Source organism: Trichomycterus rosablanca, chromosome 9 (genome assembly GCF_030014385.1).
Source record: "Trichomycterus rosablanca isolate fTriRos1 chromosome 9, fTriRos1.hap1, whole genome shotgun sequence".
Lineage (NCBI taxonomy): Eukaryota > Metazoa > Chordata > Actinopteri > Siluriformes > Trichomycteridae > Trichomycterus > Trichomycterus rosablanca.
This window is the reverse complement of record NC_085996.1, coordinates 20912434-20931952: the sequence shown is the minus strand read 5'-3', so window position 1 is coordinate 20931952 and position 19519 is coordinate 20912434. Positions and strand designations below refer to the sequence as shown.

General features: G+C 39.3%; 1 protein-coding gene across 1 annotated transcript in view; it reads left to right on the top strand.

Annotated features, from left to right (window-relative positions):
• The window catches only part of snap25a (synaptosome associated protein 25a), a 49500-nt gene extending 31280 nt beyond the window's left edge, over positions 1 to 18220 (top strand). Inside the window, exons 4-8 of the mRNA XM_063002053.1 lie at positions 4593 to 4641; positions 8879 to 8996; positions 14390 to 14509; positions 14700 to 14844; positions 16721 to 18220. Of these exons, the coding sequence (XP_062858123.1) occupies positions 4593 to 4641; positions 8879 to 8996; positions 14390 to 14509; positions 14700 to 14844; positions 16721 to 16789 (501 nt within the window). The 3' untranslated portion in view covers positions 16790 to 18220. The remainder of the gene's footprint in view (positions 1 to 4592; positions 4642 to 8878; positions 8997 to 14389; positions 14510 to 14699; positions 14845 to 16720) is intronic.
• Positions 18221 to 19519: the final 1299 nt, after the last annotated feature.

Below are 19519 nucleotides of genomic sequence, written 5' to 3'. Positions count from 1 at the left end.
ATTTTGCATTACTGCTCATATCAACGGTATATGAATTATAGACAATTCAACACTAAGAAGCAATTTGGAGAAACTTACAGGAAATATATTTTTTAAACCCAAACCATTATGCAGCAAACGGTTTCGCAGATTAAAACATATATATATATACAGGGGTTGGACAATGAAACTGAAACACCTGGTTTTAGACCACAATAATTTATTAGTATGGTGTAGGGCAGGGGTCGGCAACCTAAGGCACGCGTGCCAAAGCTGGCACGCGATACACGTTTGCCTGGCACGCTCGCAGCCCTGCACATAAAAAGTGTATTTTATGTGCAGGGCTGCGAGTTATTAGTTGGATCCGTCCCTACACTTTATGCCTCGTTCCCTACCTCTTGATTAACCTTAACAAGCATAAATTACTCCACCTTAACTCCATTCGCCACCTCCTCCTATGGCCAATTAAGGTGGAATGATTTATGCTTGTTTAAGGTAATCAAGGTGTCGGAGTGAGTCGGCTTTCAATGCGAACTTTAGTATAATATGGCTGCAAAACGCGCAAAAGTGGATGTTCGTTCATTTCAACAAGACTGGACAGATTTGTATGGATTTATTCAACAAAAAGACCGGGCTGTATGTGCCATATGCTGTGAAAGCGTCGTTAGTCGCACATCAAGTGTGCGCCGTCATTTTGAGACAAAGCACCAAAGCTCATTTAGGGATGATACTGAAAAAAACGAATCAATCAAACGAGCAATTTTAAGGTACTATAAACAGACGAGTGTTCTTCAAAATTTAAGCCATCGTAAAAGTTATGCCACACTTGCAAGTTACAAGATAGCTCAGTGCATTGCTAAACGTGGAAAGCCATTTACTGATGGAGAATACATTAAAGAAGCCTTTTGTGCAGCAAGTGATTTGTTTGACGGTTTGACGAACAAAAACACTATCATTGCTAGGATTAAAGACGTGCCTGTTTCAGCAAGAACAGTTGAGCGTCGTATCACAGATATGGCGGGTAATATCAGGGAGCAGCAGGTGACCGGGTTGAAAGACTGCGCTGTGTTTAGCGTTGCGCTTGATGAAAGCGTGGATATTAATGATTTGCCTCGTTTGGCAGTTGTGGCCAGATTCTGTGACTCTGTTGGAGTACGAGAGGAGTTATGCTGTTTAAAACCCATGTACGGCACCACAAAAGGTGAGGACTTGGCTAAAACCTTTGTTGAATATTTTGAAAGGATTGCCGTTGATATTCAAAAAATCGTTGCAATCACCACTGATGGCGCCCCCGCAATGGTGGGAAAGCAAAAAGGATTCGTCGAAATAATTGAAGACAAAATTGGGCACCCTGTTCTTAAATTTCACTGCATAATACACCAGGAAAATCTGTGTGCAAAGATGTCGAATTCTGATCTTAACACAGTGATGGCAACGGTTGTGAAAATCGTGAATTTTCTGCGAGCTCGCTCTGCCTTAACTCACAGGCAGTTCCAAGCACTGCTTGATGAAATGGATTGTGCATACAAAGACATCCCGCTTCACTCCAGTGTCCGGTGGCTGAGTAGTGGAAAAGTGCTTGAGAGTTTTGTGAACTGCATTGATGCAATCAAAGCATTTCTTGTTGACAAGGACCAGAATTACCCAGAGCTGGAAGATGTCAGATGGCTTGAGAAACTTATGTTTCTGACTGATATTACATCACACTTGAATGAACTCAATGTTTGCATGCAGGGAGCTGGACAAACAGTCATGGGGCTGTTTGAGACATGGAAGTCATTCACATCCAAGCTTAAAGTTTTTGCAGAAGATATAGAAAAGGGGACATTTCGCTATTTCAAACACTTGAGAGAAATCTCCACTCGAAATTCAGTCAGAACAGCCAACATTTCCATGTACATGAAAGAACTTGAGTTGGAATTTGCCAGGAGATTCCAAGATTTCCAGACACATGGACCAATGTTTTCCTTTCTCATTCATCCGGACAAACTTAGTGTGAAAGACATGGACTTGTCAATTTTCCAATGGATAGGCATTGATGGTTTTGAAATGCAGCTGATTGACTTTCAGAGCTCATCTCTGTGGACAATGAAGTTCTGTGAACTGCGGACTTCACTTGAAACATCTAAAGAAAATGCACAGTCCCTGTTCATGTGTTGGACATCACTGCCAGAAAAATATGACTGTTTGAAGAAGGTTGCATTGGCGATGCTGTCAGTCTTTGGGTCAACATATCTGTGTGAGCAGATCTTCTCACACATGAATTCCATCCTCAGCCCCTCACGAAGCAGGCTTACTGCAGACCACTCTGAGAACTGTGTTCAGCTCAAAGTCACCTCATATACACCACAGATAGATCATCTTTGCAGAGAAAGTCAGGGACAAGGATCACACTGACATGTAAGTTTAATTAGCTGATTAATTGGTTTATGTCACATACACATCAACTGTTTGTGTTATATGACTAATGTATTCCATGGCACACTGAGTACTTCATTTTCAATTAATTTTTTTTTATTGGCACAGTGTACAAAAAAGGTTGCCGACCCCTGGTGTAGGGCCTCCTTTTGCGGCCAATACAGCGTCAATTCGTCTTGGAAATGACATATACAAGTCCTGCACAGTGGTCAGAGGGATTTTAAGCCATTCTTCTTGCAGGATAGTGGCCAGGTCACTACGTGATGCTGGTGGAGGAAAACGTTTCCTGACTCGCTTCTCCAAAACACCCCAAAGTGGCTCAATAATATTTAGATCTGGTGACTGTGCAGGCCATGGGAGATGTTCAACTTCACTTTCATGTTCATCAAACCAATCTTTCACCAGTCTTGCTGTGTGTATTGGTGCATTGTCATCCTGATACACGGCACCGCCTTCAGGATACAATGTTTGAACCATTGGATGAACATGGTCCTCCAGAATGGTTCGATAGTCCTTGGCAGTGACGCGCCCATCTAGCACAAGTATTGGGCCAAGGGAATGCCATGAAATGGCAGCCCAAACCATCACTGATCCACCCCCATGCTTCACTCTGGGCATGCAACAGCCTGAGTGGTACGCTTCTTTGGGGCTTCTCCACACCGTAACTCTCCCGGATGTGGGGAAAACAGTAAAGGTGGACTCATCAGAGAACAATACATGTTTCACATTGTCCATAGCCCAAGATTTGCGCTCCTTGCACCATTGAAACCGACGTTTGGCATTGGCACGAGTGACCAAAGGTTTGGCTATAGCAGCCCGGCCGTGTATATTGACCCTGTGGAGCTCCCGACGGACAGTTCTGGTGGAAACAGGAGAGTTGAGGTGCACATTTAATTCTGCCGTGATTTGGGCAGCCGTGGTTTTATGTTTTTTGGATACAATCCGGGTTAGCACCCGAACATCCCTTTCAGACAGCTTCCTCTTGCGTCCACAGTTAATCCTGTTGGATGTGGTTTGTCCTTCTTGGTGGTATGCTGACATTACCCTGGATACCGTGGCTCTTGATACATCACAAAGACTTGCTGTCTTGGTCACAGATGCGCCAGCAAGACGTGCACCAACAATTTGTCCTCTTTCCCTGGGTTGGACAATGAAACTGAAACACCTGTCATTTTAGTGTGGGAGGTTTCATGGCTAAATTGGACCAGTCTGGTGGCCAATCTTCATTAATTGCACATTGCACCAGTAAGAGCAGAGTGTGAAGGTTCAATTAGCAGGGTAAGAGCACAGTTTTGCTCAAAATATTGCAATGCACACAACATTATGGGTGACATACCAGAGTTCAAAAGAGGACAAATTGTTGGTGCACGTCTTGCTGGCGCATCTGTGACCAAGACAAGTATTTACTACAGGTGAAGTAAATAACACTGATTATCTGTTCATCATGGCACCTGTTAGTGGGTGGAATATATTAGGTAGCAAGTGAACATTTGTACATTTTGTGAACACAATTGTACACAACCCAAACAAATGTCTGAATGCTGAAGTGTGCAATACATTACTATTCACATATAATTCCATGGTAACTATGGCCCTAATATATGCATTTGTATTCTAATAATTCCAAACAGTTGCATATCGATGGGTTTCCTGCACTTAGACATCCCAAGCAAATATCATATTTACTTTTACCAGATACCAGACAATATGATGTTATAATTTCCATATTGGGGATTATAAAATCTACAGTTTACAGTATTCCCTGTCAACAGTGACACTGACAATGAGCAATGATTAACTCATACCTCTAAAACATTACAGCACATATTAAACAAAACATGAATACCATGGTACAGACAAGTATTCTCCAAACTTAAGGACTCCAAACAGTCAATATGTTGCTCTTCCCCAGTTCCCAAGATAAATGTTCCAGGTATTTAGTGTCTTTATTGTTTGGTTTAGCAATGCTTATTTATGTAGCTTAATGTCTGAATGCCATCTGCTGGGTGCTTTTCTATGTTTTCATGGTAAATCTAACCAAGCCAAAAGGGCTATGAAAGGTCTTTACACATTCTTAACTGTGGACATTTCAATGCCTTTTTAACTTGCCCTAGTAATCTTAACTTACTCTTTTTTATTCTTTCTCTTTCCCTTTATCACCATTACGCCTCCTCTTCATGCTTATTGGTGCATAGAGTAAAGATGCTGGTATCAGGACTTTGGTTATGCTGGATGAGCAAGGAGGTAAGTCCAAGTACTTATGAGTGATGACAAAGTATGATTTACTTAAATATGATTATTATCAAATTATCAAATTTACACTCCTTATTTTTTAAAACACTGTTACACTTTGTTGCATTAAAGTTAAATAAAGTACATTAATAATTTCCAATTCAGTCATCATTAATTTTAACAATTTGTTTAAATGTTTTAAGGTGGTTGTTTTCTCTATTTTCTTTGAACTAACATTTTCTAAATCTTTCTTTATTCTACTACCCTTCTAACAAGCTCTTCTAACAAATGTTTAACTTCAGGATGCAGTCTAACAGAAAGCCACAAAGACTCTTCATTTATTGTCTGCAACATTCCACTTTCCATTTTATATGTGGTCAGTTTAAACTGTACCGTCTGTTCAGTTAAAAGGCCAACATTTTATATTTCATTAAAAATGAGTTTCTTTCTCTGTGTGGGGAAAAGAAAACGATCGATTTTGCTGGTAATGACAAAATGTCTCTCTTTTTCATAAAACACTAAAATCCTTTTTGTAAAATCCCTGGTTTAGAGTTATTTTGTGCCCACATAAAATCAGGACTGGCATGACAAATTGGCCTATATGCAAGTAAAGAATTCATCTGTGGTGTCCACCAACGACTTGTTACCTTACATCGTGAGCGGCATTAACCCAAGATCAGCACTCTGATTGGCTTTGTGAGGGAAAACTTTTATTCCAAAGATTTCTTTTCCATGGTCTGGCTACAAAGAAAACATGGTCAGACCTTTGGAATTTGCAGTAAAAGTCTATTTAAATAAATCCCTAAGCTGTAAAATACTGTCAAAACAGGGTTTAAGTCTGAAGGACAGGTCTTATTAGTATATTAGCTATATTACAATCAGAAAGCTTAAGTATTTTTTGCTTGCACATAATTCTTCTAAATGAGACTAAATTGGGAAGATGTACATGGGATCTTAAGCTTGATAATCTAGCATGTATACGTTATATAAAAAGTAAACATTAGGTTAGGTAATAATGTAGGTTGCAGGTTAGGTAATAATGTATAAACTGTTAGTCAACACACTGCAAAAGTTAGCACCTTCTTCTTCTACCTTGGATTCACTTTGTTGCAGCAAAACCACTGCCATATTAGGTCTACTGAGACATTGGTTTTGCCATCGGTCAAGTATGCAAAATTGCATAACATCTCATGAAAGTCGAAAATGAATGTGATTTTACTTAGAAAATGTTACTGCCAAAAATCTGGTTTGGCCACAACCTTATATAACGTGGTTTTATTTGATCCTAGGATGTCCGATTGTCATTTATAATTAGTATTTCTTTCTTACATGCCATCAAAATGCAGTAGTTTTAGCTTCAAAATCAGGGATTCTACAAATCTGACTATGCTGCAAAGTCCCCGTCCTTTTCTACCCATCCAATGTTTGCCTGTCTTGTTCCTCACCTTACAACACTCTTAACAGTGCCAGACTGAATTGCCACCGGTCGCGCAGCCACCTCTGCCATGTCCATGCCTTACCCCCACCCAGACAAACAAACCATGAGCTAACACACACTGTTAGAGTGGGACTCAAGGGCTAAATGACACAGCAAGTTACAGTTCTCGAAGCTGAACTAAGAGATGAAGGCGGTCTGTAATTTCATCCTGAGGTCTTATTAAAGTCAAAGGATTTTTAAATACTGTTGCAATACAATGGCTCTTAACCTGCATTCAGACTGGCTGCATTTTCTTTACCTAAAATCACACAAATCACTGTTTGTTTATTGCCTGTGGGTATAAGCTACAACAAAAAGGCATTTGTTGTTTTTAAAATAAGAACTATAATGCAGCCTAATGTTGTTGTTTAAACTGTCGGGACTTATTGGTTTGTCTACGATGAACCCAGACTACTAAGCTTAATACCTGTCTGTGGTTCACCAAGTGTGTGGAGTCTCTTCACATGTCATATGCCTATTATTGATGCTCAATAAACTGTAATGTGATTTTAACATTAATTACATGCAAGTAAAATTATTATTATTAATGTAAATAATTTATATTATATTAGAATTTAAGTATGTGAATCAGCATGTGTTAACATACACTATATGGCCAAAAGTATCTAGACATCTTGTTGGTTACCCTATTTCAAAACCATGAGCATTAATATAGTGACTGCCATCTTCCTTCCATTTTTTGGGAAGGCTCTCCACAAGATTGTGCCTTTTGAAAGTTGTCTAAAGAATTTATGCCTTTTCAGTCAAAATAACACTTGTGAGATTAGGCCCCTTTGTTGAACAGCACCTATGGTGGGACAGTAGTAGCCTAGTGGGTAGAGCTTTGGGCTATCAGTCAGAAGGTTCAAATCCAGGCTGTGCTATGCAGCCACTGTTGGGCCCTTAAGCAAGGCCTTTAACCCTGTCTGCTCCAGGGGCGCCGTACGATGGCTGACCCTGCACTCTGACCCCAGCTTTCAAAACAAGCTGGGATGTGCGATGAGAGAATTTTATTGTACTGTACGTCTTTATATGTATACATGACAAATAAAGGCATTCTATTCTTACATGAAGGCCTTGCTTACAATTAATGTGCCAAATTATCCCAGTTGTTTCAACAGGGTTAGGGTCAGGGCTCTGTATCGTTTCTCCACCCCAAACTTGTCAAATCATGTCTTTATTGACCTTTTGTTGTACACTCACACTAGAGGAAAAGGAAATAGCCTTTCCCAAACTGTTGCCACATATTTGGAGGCATTTAACTTATTTTACATAATTGATTTTATACACCGATCAGCCATAACATTAAAACCACCTCCTTGTTACACTGCTACACTCACTGTCTATTTTATCAGCTCCACTTACAATATAGGAGCACTTTGTAGTTACTGACTGTAGTCCATCTGTTTCTCTGCATACTTTGTTAGCCCCCTTTCATGCTGTTCTTCAATGGTCAGGACCCCCACAGGACCACCACAGAGCAGGTATTATTTAGGTGGAGGATCATTCTCTGTTGTGCTGGTATGAGTGGATCAGACACAGCACTCTATTAGACACTCCTATTCAGTTGGTCCACCTTGTAGATGTAAAGTCAGAGACGATCGTTCATCTATTGCTACTGTTTGAGTTGGTCATCTTCAAGACCTTCATCAGTGGTCACAGGACGCTGCCAACGGGGCGCTGTTGGCTGGATATTTTTGGTTGGTGGACAATTCTCTGTTCAGCAGTGACAGTGAGGTGTTTAAAAACTCCATCAGCGCTGCTGTGTTTTATTCACTCATACCAGCACAACACACACTAACACACCACCACCATGTCAGTGTCACTGCAGTGCTGAGAATGATCCACCACCTAAATAATACCTACTATGTGGTGGTCCTGTAAGGGTCCTGACCATTAAGGAACAGGGTGAAAGCAGGCTAAAAAAGTATGCAGAGAAACAGATGGACTACAGTCAGTAATTGTAGAACTACAAAATGCTCCTGTATGGTAAGTGGAGCTGATAAAATGGACAGTGAGTGTAGAAACAAGGAGCCTTTTATTTTTAGATTCGTTAAAACACTTTTCGCCTCACTTCACATTGCTACATGTGCCAGCTCTAATTCATTTACATTCGAAAAATAAATTGCTTTGCTGCAGCACATTGCTGCCTGTCTGAATGCAGAGTTAAGGGACATTTGCTAGATTTTAACTGCTTTTGACCATAGAGGCATGTATTAACACACTTCCAACCCTACAAAGCCAACAATTTTGAGACCTTAAATAAAGAAGGTATTCAAGCACAGATTTTTTTAATCCTTATTTATATATTTGAGATGTTTATAGGTTCATTAATATGCATGCTGTCCCCACTAAATAGCAGAAACACGCCCAGAGTGATAGTTCATTTCTCCAAAATAAACAGTAAAATTCATTTCACTGCTGTCATCCCTTTGTCCTGACCAGAACAACTCGATCGTGTTGAAGATGGCATGAACCATATCAACCAAGACATGAAGGAGGCTGAGAAAAATTTAAAAGATTTAGGGAAATGCTGTGGCCTTTTCATATGTCCATGTAACAAGTAGGTACTGACCATGTGACAAGAGGGTCTTATACGTATGTGGTGGCGTCCATCCATTTTTTATTTTTTTTTGCTTTCCTTCTGTCGCAGTGACTGTCCAAAGTTTTATTTCTTTCTGTCCTCTCTTCTTTGTCTTTTCTTTCTTTCCTTCTTGTCTTCTTCTGACGTACTCCGTTCTGTGGGGGATAAATTGCTTGTTGTTTAATCAGAACAACTGGAGCGCATCGAAGAGGGGATGGACCAAATCAATAAGGACATGAAGGATGCAGAAAAGAATTTGAACGATCTAGGAAAATTCTGTGGTCTTTGCTCCTGTCCATGTAACAAGTAGGTGCTGCTTGCCTGCCTGCCTGCCTGCCTAAAATTCAATGATTAAAAACCTAGAAATATACCCCAGAGGTCTAGTAGCCCTAGCCAGCAGCAGAAAACTTACTATCCACGCTCTTCATCATGACCTGCCCCCTGGAAGAGGATGATAATGAGGCATGGTCTCAGTCTCAGACATACACACACACACTTCTAAACTAACACACACACGCATCTACCCTGCAGACTTGGCTCTAGGTCCTCTGATACACACAAAGTGAGGCATGTTGCACTAATTCTTAGTTCTAACTTCACTATAGACCCCACTGTAGAACCGCATGCTAAGATTTTTAGACTGTCTCTTTAAAAATTTCTCAAATATTACACTGTAAAATCTGTATGGATGTGCCAAAGTTGAACATAGGGCTCAAGTTGTATAAAAAATGGAAACATTAATAATAACAACAACCAATTTCTGGCTATAGTTCTTTCTTGATATGCATAATTACCTATTAAATATAACCAACCACAGTCAAATTATTACAAATTATTAATCTATAATTTGCATTAAATTAAAAAAAACAAGCTGACCAGCAACTTTGAAAGCACATCCATCAATGCCACTGGTTCGAACAGCATGTCCCTGAATGCAAAATGCATGCTAATGCAACTTTTTCCATTAATGAAAATGCTGCTACCTGATTCATACATAATGCATAATGACACTAACAATGGTGATGACTTACACCTGTTATTTGTTAATAAACCAAACCTTGTATACATTAGCATTGGATAAAGAGTATAAGACAATGTGAGAGGGATATGACAGTGCTACCCTGAATTCTGTTTTATTTGATTTTCCACTTTCCTAAGTGTCTTTGGTTAAAGAAATAAATAAATACATAACATTTTTGTATATGAAGCAAAACTAGATATATTGTTACCAAATATACACCAGTAACCTAAAAGATTGGCCTAATGCTTTTTCTGATCCAATCTGTAGACATAGCAACATTACAGAATAAGTGGTCAAAATTTACTGCAAAACTTTTTGCATCTTGAACTGATCATACTAAAATAATAATGTGTGAATAAACAACTAATTGTAATGGGTTGACTAAATTAGTTTGTGTGCCCTAAAAGTAAACTTAACAATATGTCATCACTCCTGAAAAAGCTGTTACATTTATCGCCAACATGAGAGAAAATTCACATTTATCAGCTGTTGTGTGTATGCTTATGAAAGCTACAGACACATTGATTTAAAGCTATCAAGTCATACCAACTATGCAGAAAAATCCAAAGCAGTAGAGGGCATTAATGGAAGGTATTACTAGAACAGCTTACCCCTGGTCACAAATGCCTTTAAAATGCTAGGAATGTTTCATATAGGAAGGGTTATTTGAGATAAAATTTTAGTACGAATAGCACTACGTAGAAATAAATAAGTAAAGACGCATTATGATATATAAGATTATGAATTTCTGCTCTGCAGAATCTTGAACCTTATGGCATAAACCTAAAGTCTACTTGTTTTTACTTCCTAAATGTAATGTTAAAAATAGGGCTAGCACCGATTCGATACTCTGTATCGATGTCAGTCCGATATTGGCCCGCATCACTGGATCGGATATCGGAAGGAAAAAACGTGTAATCCGATCCGATACTCTTGCTTAATGTAAATAACACTTAATGTAAATAAGGCCATTGTTTGTGTATAAAGCAAATAACACACGAAGATACATTCCAACAGAGCGCGGTTTATTGCCACTCACTCTTGATGACATCATTAACATGTGCCACTGATCTACAACTCATCTGCAACAGCCATTCAGAAATTAAAACACACAGATCTACTCAAACTTTTAGCATTTAAAAAAAATCATCTACTACTGCCACACCTAAAAACACTGTTTAAACACAATAAAAATCGCTTTATAAATCGCTCTATAAATGATACATCGGACTTGGATAAATCAGTCTTGTCCTGGCTTGGAGATCTTTCACATCCTCGACGATTAATCCATTAGTGTTATGACATAAAACAAACACCACCGTTTCCCGTTTTCCTCTTCAAAATCCAGCAGGGTTTTTAATAATCTTAAAACACGACAGAACTTTAACGGAAAATCTCAACTCTGCATCAATTCTAATTGGTTAATCGCGTTCGATTGACATCCTCATCTTCCAATTGTAGACACTTTTGTTAAACAAGCCAAAAATGCTGTTAAATGTTCTGTGTGTAAAAGTGAAAATAAAAACAGCAGTTTTGCAGAAGTGTGATGTTGTAGGTTCTGTATTTATTCCTTTAGAATATTTTTTTCACAGTCTGAGCATTGTTATTTAGATAGCTAGTTTAACCATGGTGCATTGAGACATGTATTATTACTGCTGAGAGGAGAAATGACGGTATCGAATTGGTATCGGTATCGCCAGATACTCAGTATCAGTATTGGTATTGGACATTAAAAAGTGGTATCGAGCCAGCCCTAGTTAAAAACACTAAAACCTAAATAAAAATCAAGCAAACATGGATTTTGTATCCAAACTTTTGCATAGAGCTGTATATTTAAACATCAAATGATCTTTGATCAGAACCTGCTTCTTTGCATAGACATTTTACGCTAAATACAGAACCTAGATATCACCACAGTACTTTCCAGAACTAAAGACACTGCAAAAATGGAGAGATGGAGGAAATTATAAATAACACTTCAGTGGGATGGCTGGCTTTCTTCCATGTAGATAAAATCAAGATCTAGAATGCAGCATTCTTCAAACAATAACAGAATTTAATGCACTGGCTCATATTAGCCAGACCAGATTGTATATTAGGATAATGAAGCCAAGTATTTTATTTTTGGCAGACAGGCATAGATAACCAATGAGAACAAACTTTCACAAGCTAGTGGTGCAACAGGAAAGCGTTTGCCTTATTATTAACTTTGATCCCAAACTATCCCATAGTTATCTGTAGCCTGGAGTACAAGAGAGCATAATTAGCCCTGACTTCTGAATCAGAAGCAATACTAGCCAGTCTGAGGCAATTGAGAGCTCAGTTCTCTCTTTTAGACATGTGAATCTGCCTAATAATGTTGCATTAGCTGCAATTAAAAAAAAAACACTGCTTAGGATGATGTGTTTTGGAGGAAGCACATGTTACGCCTTACTAACCCAGGTTGGAAGCCGTAATGCAATGAGGAAGACTCAGTAATTGAAAATAGACAGTAAATAACATGGTGAAAAATTGCCATGCACTTTCTTAGTAGAGCTTAGGAGGAATTAGTTCTATAATGTTATATGCCTTGACAGAATGGTAAATCCTCTAGAATGTAGACATGATACATGCCAACAGTAAAAGAAATTAGCCATCACTACCCCAAAAAGATCCAATCTTTTAATCGGCAGGCCCCAAATTAATTGGCAATTAAGGAATAGGTCCTCTTTCCTTCAGCGTTTTTTCTTTTGCAGTTGTTTGGTCATGTCTCTGGCAGTGTGGCAGTCCTGTGACTTTATGTTGTCTGTCTGCCAAGGCCTGTCATCTTTGTTATTTGTTTAAATTAGAAATACAGAGCAACCTATTAACATTAGGAAGGTGTAGCAGTTCAGAAAAGTAATGGACAGGTGATATTTGTCCCATATATTTTGCTAGCTACCTACTACTTGTACTGTAACTATTAAAAAAGTGTAGGTTTTAGCCAAAACAAGCCACGCATGTATGTATGTATGTAAGTACGTATGTACAATGGGGGAAATAAGTATTTGATCCCCTGCTGATTTTGTAAGTTTACCCCCTTACAAAGACTTGAACAGTCTATAATTTTTATGGAAGGTTTATTTTAACAGAGAGAGACAGAATATCAACAAAAAATCCAGAAAAAAAACAATAAATAAAAGTTATAAATTAATTTGTATTTAATTAAGGGAAATAAGTATTTGATCCCCTACCAACCAGCAAGAATTCTGACCCCCACAGACCGGTCATGTGCCCATGATGCACACAAATTAGTCCTGTCCCTGTATAAAAGACTCCTGTCACAGAATCAGTTTCTTCCGTTCAAATCTCTCGACCACCATGGGCAAGACCAAAGAGCTATCAAAGGACGTCAGGGACAAGATTGTAGACCTGCACAAGGCTGGAATGGGCTACAAGACCATCAGCAAGAAGCTTGGTGAGAAAGAGACCACTGTTGGTGCAATAATTCGAAAATGGAAGAAATACAAGATCACAGTCAATCACCCTCACTCTGGAGCTCCATGCAAGATCTCACCTGGTGGGGTAAGAATGATTCTGAGAAAGGTGAGGTCAGCCCAGAATTACACGGGAGGAGCTTGTCAATGATCTCAAGGGAGCTGGGAGCACAGTCACCAAGAAAACCATTAGTAACACACTTCGCCGTAATGGATTGAGATCCTGCAGTGCCCGCAAAGTCCCTTTGCTCAAGAAGGCTCATGTACAGACCCGTCTGAAGTTTGCCAATGAACACCTGAATGATTCAGAGAAAGCTTGGGAGAATGTGATATGGTCAGATGAGACCAAAATTGAGCTCTTTGGCATCAACTCCACTCGCTGTGTTTGGAGGCAAAGAAATAAATCCCGGTGGGGATGGTGTTCTTGGGGTCATATCCAGCATTTCTCTGATCATTGACAAGCTCCTCCCGTGTAATTCTGGACTGACCTCACCTTTCTCAGAATCATTCTTACCCCACGAGGTGAGATCTTGCATGGAGCTCCAGAGCGAGGATGATTGACTGTGATCTTGTATTTCTTCCATTTTCGAATTATCGCACCAACAGTGGTCTCTTTCTCACCAAGCTTCTTGCTGATGGTCTTGTAGCCCATTCCAGCCTTGTGCAGGTCTACAATCTTGTCCCTGACGTCCTTTGATAGCTCTTTGGTCTTGCCCATGGTGGTCGAGAGATTTGAACGGAAGATTTGAACTGATTCTGTGACAGGAGTCTTTTATACAGGGACAGGACTAATTTGTGTGCCTCATGTGCACATAACCGGTCTGTGGGGGTCAGAATTCTTGCTGGTTGGTAGGGGATCAAATACTTATTTCCCTTAATTAAATACAAATTAATTTATAACTTTTATTTAATGTTTTTTTTTCTGGATTTTTTGTTGATATTCTGTCTCTCTCTGTTAAAATAAAGACTGTTCAAGTCTTTGTAAGGGGGTAAACTTACAAAATCAGCAGGGGATCAAATACTTATTTCCCCCACTGTATGTAAGCTAGACCTAGTATAGAACTGTGAGGTGTATTATTGTGTATGTTATTTCTTGCTTGTTAGTCTAGCATTTGTCTTCTGTTGTTTACTGTGCATTGCTAATCTGTGTGGGTGGGGAAAACTGCTCATACTGTGGCTTTCCAGCCCCCTCGGCACTCATACTCTTCTTGACTCATAAACAGAATGAAGAGCGGAGGCAGCAAGGCCTGGGGCAACAACCAGGATGGCGTGGTGAACAGCCAGCCCGCCCGCATAGTGGACGAGCGAGAACAGATGGCCATCAGCGGAGGTTTCATCCGCAGGTAAGGGGTACCTTAGTGATCTAGGATGGGAACTGTAGAAAATCAGAGATTTGGTTTAAGTAGGGATGGTTAAGACATCTGTGATGCTTAAACAGGAGTATAATTCATAAGTATAATTCAGGTTCTAATAAAGTGTGTGTTTGCACAAAACAGTGTTTCATTTTTATTATATTTGTGTGATTCTGTGCAGGGTAACAGATGATGCCCGGGAAAATGAGATGGATGAGAACCTGGAACAGGTGGGAGGCATCATTGGTAACTTGCGCCACATGGCCCTTGACATGGGTAATGAGATTGACACCCAGAATCGCCAAATCGACAGGATCATGGACAAGGTAATTATTTTTGTCCAAAAGGGGTTTTTAGAGAAAAGAAACTTGCACACTTCTAATAACAGTTCTCTGTTCCCTTGTGTGAAATACAAAAAAGACATACATCATAAGACTTAATGTTTTAAATAGATGGTATTAAAAATAATGACTTTTAATTGAATGGCAAAAACTGAGAAACAGTCTAAAGTCATGGTAGTGTATTTCAAATACTGATAAGCAGAATTGGTCAAATGATACAGTGGTCACACACCGACCAGGCATAACAGGTGAATTGAATAACACCGATTATCTCTTTATCACGGCACCTGTTAGTGGATGGGATATATTAGGCAGCAAGTGAACATTTTATCCTCAGAGTTGATGTGTTAGAAGCAGGAAAAATGGGCAAGCGTAAGGATTTGAGCGAGTTTGACAAGGGCCAAATTGTGATGGCTAGACGACTGGGTCAGAGCATCTCCAAAACTGCAGCTCTTGTGGGGTGATACCAGTCTGCAGTGGTCAGTATCTATTAAAAGCGGTCCAAGGAAGGAACAGTGGTAAACCAGCGACAGGGTCATGGGCTGCCAAGGCTCATTAATGCATGTCGGGAGTGAAGGCTGGCCCGTGTGGTCCGATCCAACAGACAAGCTACTGCTAAAGAAGTTAATGCTGGTTCTGATAGAAAGGTGTCCGAATACACAGTGCTTCGCAGTTTGTTGCGTGTGGGGCTACATAGCCGCAGACCAGTCAGGGTGCCCATGCTGACCCCTGTCCACCGCCAAAACGGCAACAATGGGCTCGTGAACATCAGAACTGGACCAGGGAGCAATGGAAGAAGGTGGCCTGGTCTGATGAATCACGTTTTCTTTTATATTACATTGATGGCCAGGTGCGTTTGCATTGCTTACCTGGGGAACACATGGCACCAGAATGCACTATGGGAAGAAGGCAAGCTGCCGGAGGCAGTGTGATGCTTTGGGCAATGTTCTGCTGGGAAACCTTGGGTCCTGCCATCCATGTGGATGTTACTTTGACACGTACCACCTACCTAAGCATTGTTGCAGACCATGTACATCCTATGGTATTCCCTGATGGCTGTGGCCTCTTTCAGCAGGATAATACACCCTGCCACAAAGCAAAAATGCTTCAGGAATGGTTTGAGGAGCACAACAACGAGTCAGGTGTTGATTGGCCTCCAAATTCCTCAGATCTCAATCCAGTCGAGAATCTGTGGGTTGTGCTGGACAAACAAGTCTGATCCATAGAGGCCCCACCTCGCAACTTACAGGAGTTAAAGGATCTGCTGCTAACATCTTGGCGCCAGATACCACAGCACACCTTTAGCGTCTAGTGGAGTCCATGCCTCGATGGGTCAGGGCTGTTTTGGCAGCAAAAGGGGGACCAACACAGTATTAGGAAGGTGGTCATAATGTTATGCCTATTTGGTGTAAATAGAAACTTACTGACCAACATGGATGGTTGTTAAATGCCTCAAAAGTACAACTACAAAAAGTAACAAAAACTCTACGTTGTGAGTTCACACAGATGCTAGGTCATGGATGAGCTGCTATTTTAAAACATTGTGTTTCAGAATCCAGTACACTAAGATACAATACTTGTAATATTCGACTAATGCATCATGAGGTAGTGTGTGTATGGCACACTACTAGAAAACTGGCCCTAGCACTAAAAGTTATGAAAAAGCTATTAAACTCTACACCCTCATAGTCCCACAAACACTCTAACCACTATACACACAAGTGAAGAAAGCAAATTGACCCCCTATTTTGATGTTTAAAGAATTAATCTATTATTCAGCCATGATAATAGCCATAGCAGCTGACATGGCATTAAGAATTAAACAAACATGATTTTTATTGTTGCTCTTTTTGTCTACCAGGCTGAATCCAACAAGACCAGGATCGATGAGGCTAACCAGAGGGCCACAAAGATGCTTGGCAGTGGTTAAGCATCTGAACCACCTGCTTGTAACAGAGCGGTTTGACAAAAGGCGCAAACATGCTTTTATCCTGGTATTTACCTTCTAGGTTTGCACACATGCACATATCACCCTGGCCCCCACATTGTAAATGTTGTTCTGTGTGCTGTCTGTCGGCTTTTACAATGACTGTCCTCGTAAATTATTTCTTATACTCCGTACCATTCTTTCCAAAGGTTGTATATAGTGCTGGCTCTGGCTCACTTGTGAAGTTTTAATTCTCTTTATCACATATTTATGTATGTGCATATATGTATACACAAAAATAGCTTATATATATATATATATATATATATATATATATATATATATATATATATATATATATATATATATATATATATATTGGATGAAATATATATTAGGAATGCTATACAAACCGTCTTTCCTTTTTGGTATCTCAGTATCGTCTTGGTAATTCTGTCATTTCATTAGGCTACTGTCATGCTCCTTATTTTGATGTTGTCATGACAACTGAAGAATGGGTAAAAGAAAAGTAATTGTTTAACTTTGATGCCAATACAAAAGCACTTACAATATCTGTCCTTGGTTCATTTTCCTTATCACGAACATAATCAGTTACTGTTTAGACAATGTGCAACTGTAGCTGTACTAGACATTGCATTCCAAGTGGTGTGAATTGTGCATTATGCATGACAAATGTTAGATTTTAGAGTCTTATAAATAAAATGTGTTTTAAAAATATGAAAAAAAAATCATGGCAGTAGCAAAAAAAAAATTGACAAACGCATGCTCAGTATTAGGACACAGTTGAACGATCCATATTCCTGCAAGTTTGCAATAGTGCTCTCTGTCAATATATATTTACAGACTGTGATCATTGTTGTAACATAATGCAAAATGACCTTAAACGGAACTGTAATGGAGATGAGAAAAGTTGTGATTCTTAAAAATGACCTGTTTTCTAAATGATTATGCAGTTTGTTGAAGATATGACTGAAGTGGGGAATGGTGGGGACTAGTTGTTTACTGTATCATAGGTTTTGGATGCTCTGAAAAATTAAGTAAATAAACATTTGCAATGTAAAGCAAAGATGCATATTTCTGAGAGATCTTACTTTTATAAGAAGACTGTACCCTGTTAGTTTACTTTCCCAGTGTGGTTTGTTATTGGTTAAAAAAAATCTGAATAATCCATAACAAAAATATTACCGGAGATTTTTTGTTGCTTCTGTACTTAGAGCTATGCACACCAAATTGCTGAGATGTTGAATATAAGAAGACAAATAAATACCTTATCTGAATGACACATAGGTTAAACTGTGAGATGGATGTCCTCAATGCATGTAATATTAAAAACTCCCTCTGTATCCTGTCAGTCTGTGAAGTGGTCAATATTTTGTAGTTAGCTGAATTAATTAAAAGTAATTTCCCCTCCTCTATGGGTTGTCATTATTGTTTCGCATGAACATATGGAACTCTATTAGGGCTGTTTATTTGATAACCCTGATAAATCCTAAGGGGGGTAATGGAATCATTAAAATTTAGCTTTGAAGTGAATTATACAGTTAAGTTCTGTATAAGGTAATATATTATATTACTACTGCAAAGCACATACAATTTGTAATCTGGCACCAAATACCTAAAGCATAACTGCACTTAGGTACATCTATCTTGTATATACATTTATTGAGCCGTTTGGAAATACAATTACTGAATGGAGCCCCTCTGTCAATCTATATGTTTTGTCATGCCCCTGTGCACCATTATTAATTAAAGTTATCCCCAAAGGACTTCAATAGGATCATCAACTGGATGATGTTAGGGTGGTAAACCATTCTCAACATACAATGACACCACTGTGTATTGACATGGTAGTGTGTATTTGTTCTGGTTTGAGTGTATCATGTGCACCAGTGTTGTTGCATTTTTAATTACTCTTCAAACTTACTGGCATCTTTATTAATAGAAACATATATCCAGTTAGCACTCATTGTAGGTGTAGTTACTTCATACACAGTGTAAGTTCATCTTCCTTTGGTCCTTTTAAAGTCTATCAGTGGACACATTCTGATCACAGGACAATGTGATTGGAGCATTGGCACTGCAGCTTTTAAAAATCCCATCAACACTGCTGCACCTGCTACACTTACACAAGCACAACACAGACTTGTGATCATGTGATTACCATTTTAGTGTCTTTGCAGTGCTGAGAATAAAAACCCATCAGTGGGGGTCCCTAAGTTAATCTGTATGGTAGTGGTAGCTCATACAATAGTCAGTAAATGGACATACCAGATGAGTGTTCCATATACATACACCGATCAGCCACAATATTAAAACCACTGACAGGTGAAGTAAATAATATTGATTGATTATCTCATTACAATGGCACCTGTCAAGGGTTGGGTTTTTAGGCATTCTTAAAAAAAATGGGGCCAAGGACCAAACTGAGAGGTGGCAAGATGATTGGGTCAGAGCATCTCCAAAACAGCAGGTCTTGCAGGGTTTTACAATTGCAAATGGTCCAAGAACAACCTGTAAACCAGGGTGCCCATAGCTCAGTGATGCACATGGGAAGTGCTACTGTATCACAAATTGCTGAAAAGCTAATGCTGAATATAATTGGTGTCAGTTTGTTGTGTATGGGGCTGTGTATCTACAGAGGATCAGACTGCTCATTCTGACCCTTGTCCACTGACAAAAGCGTCTATAACGGCTATGTGAACATCAATACTG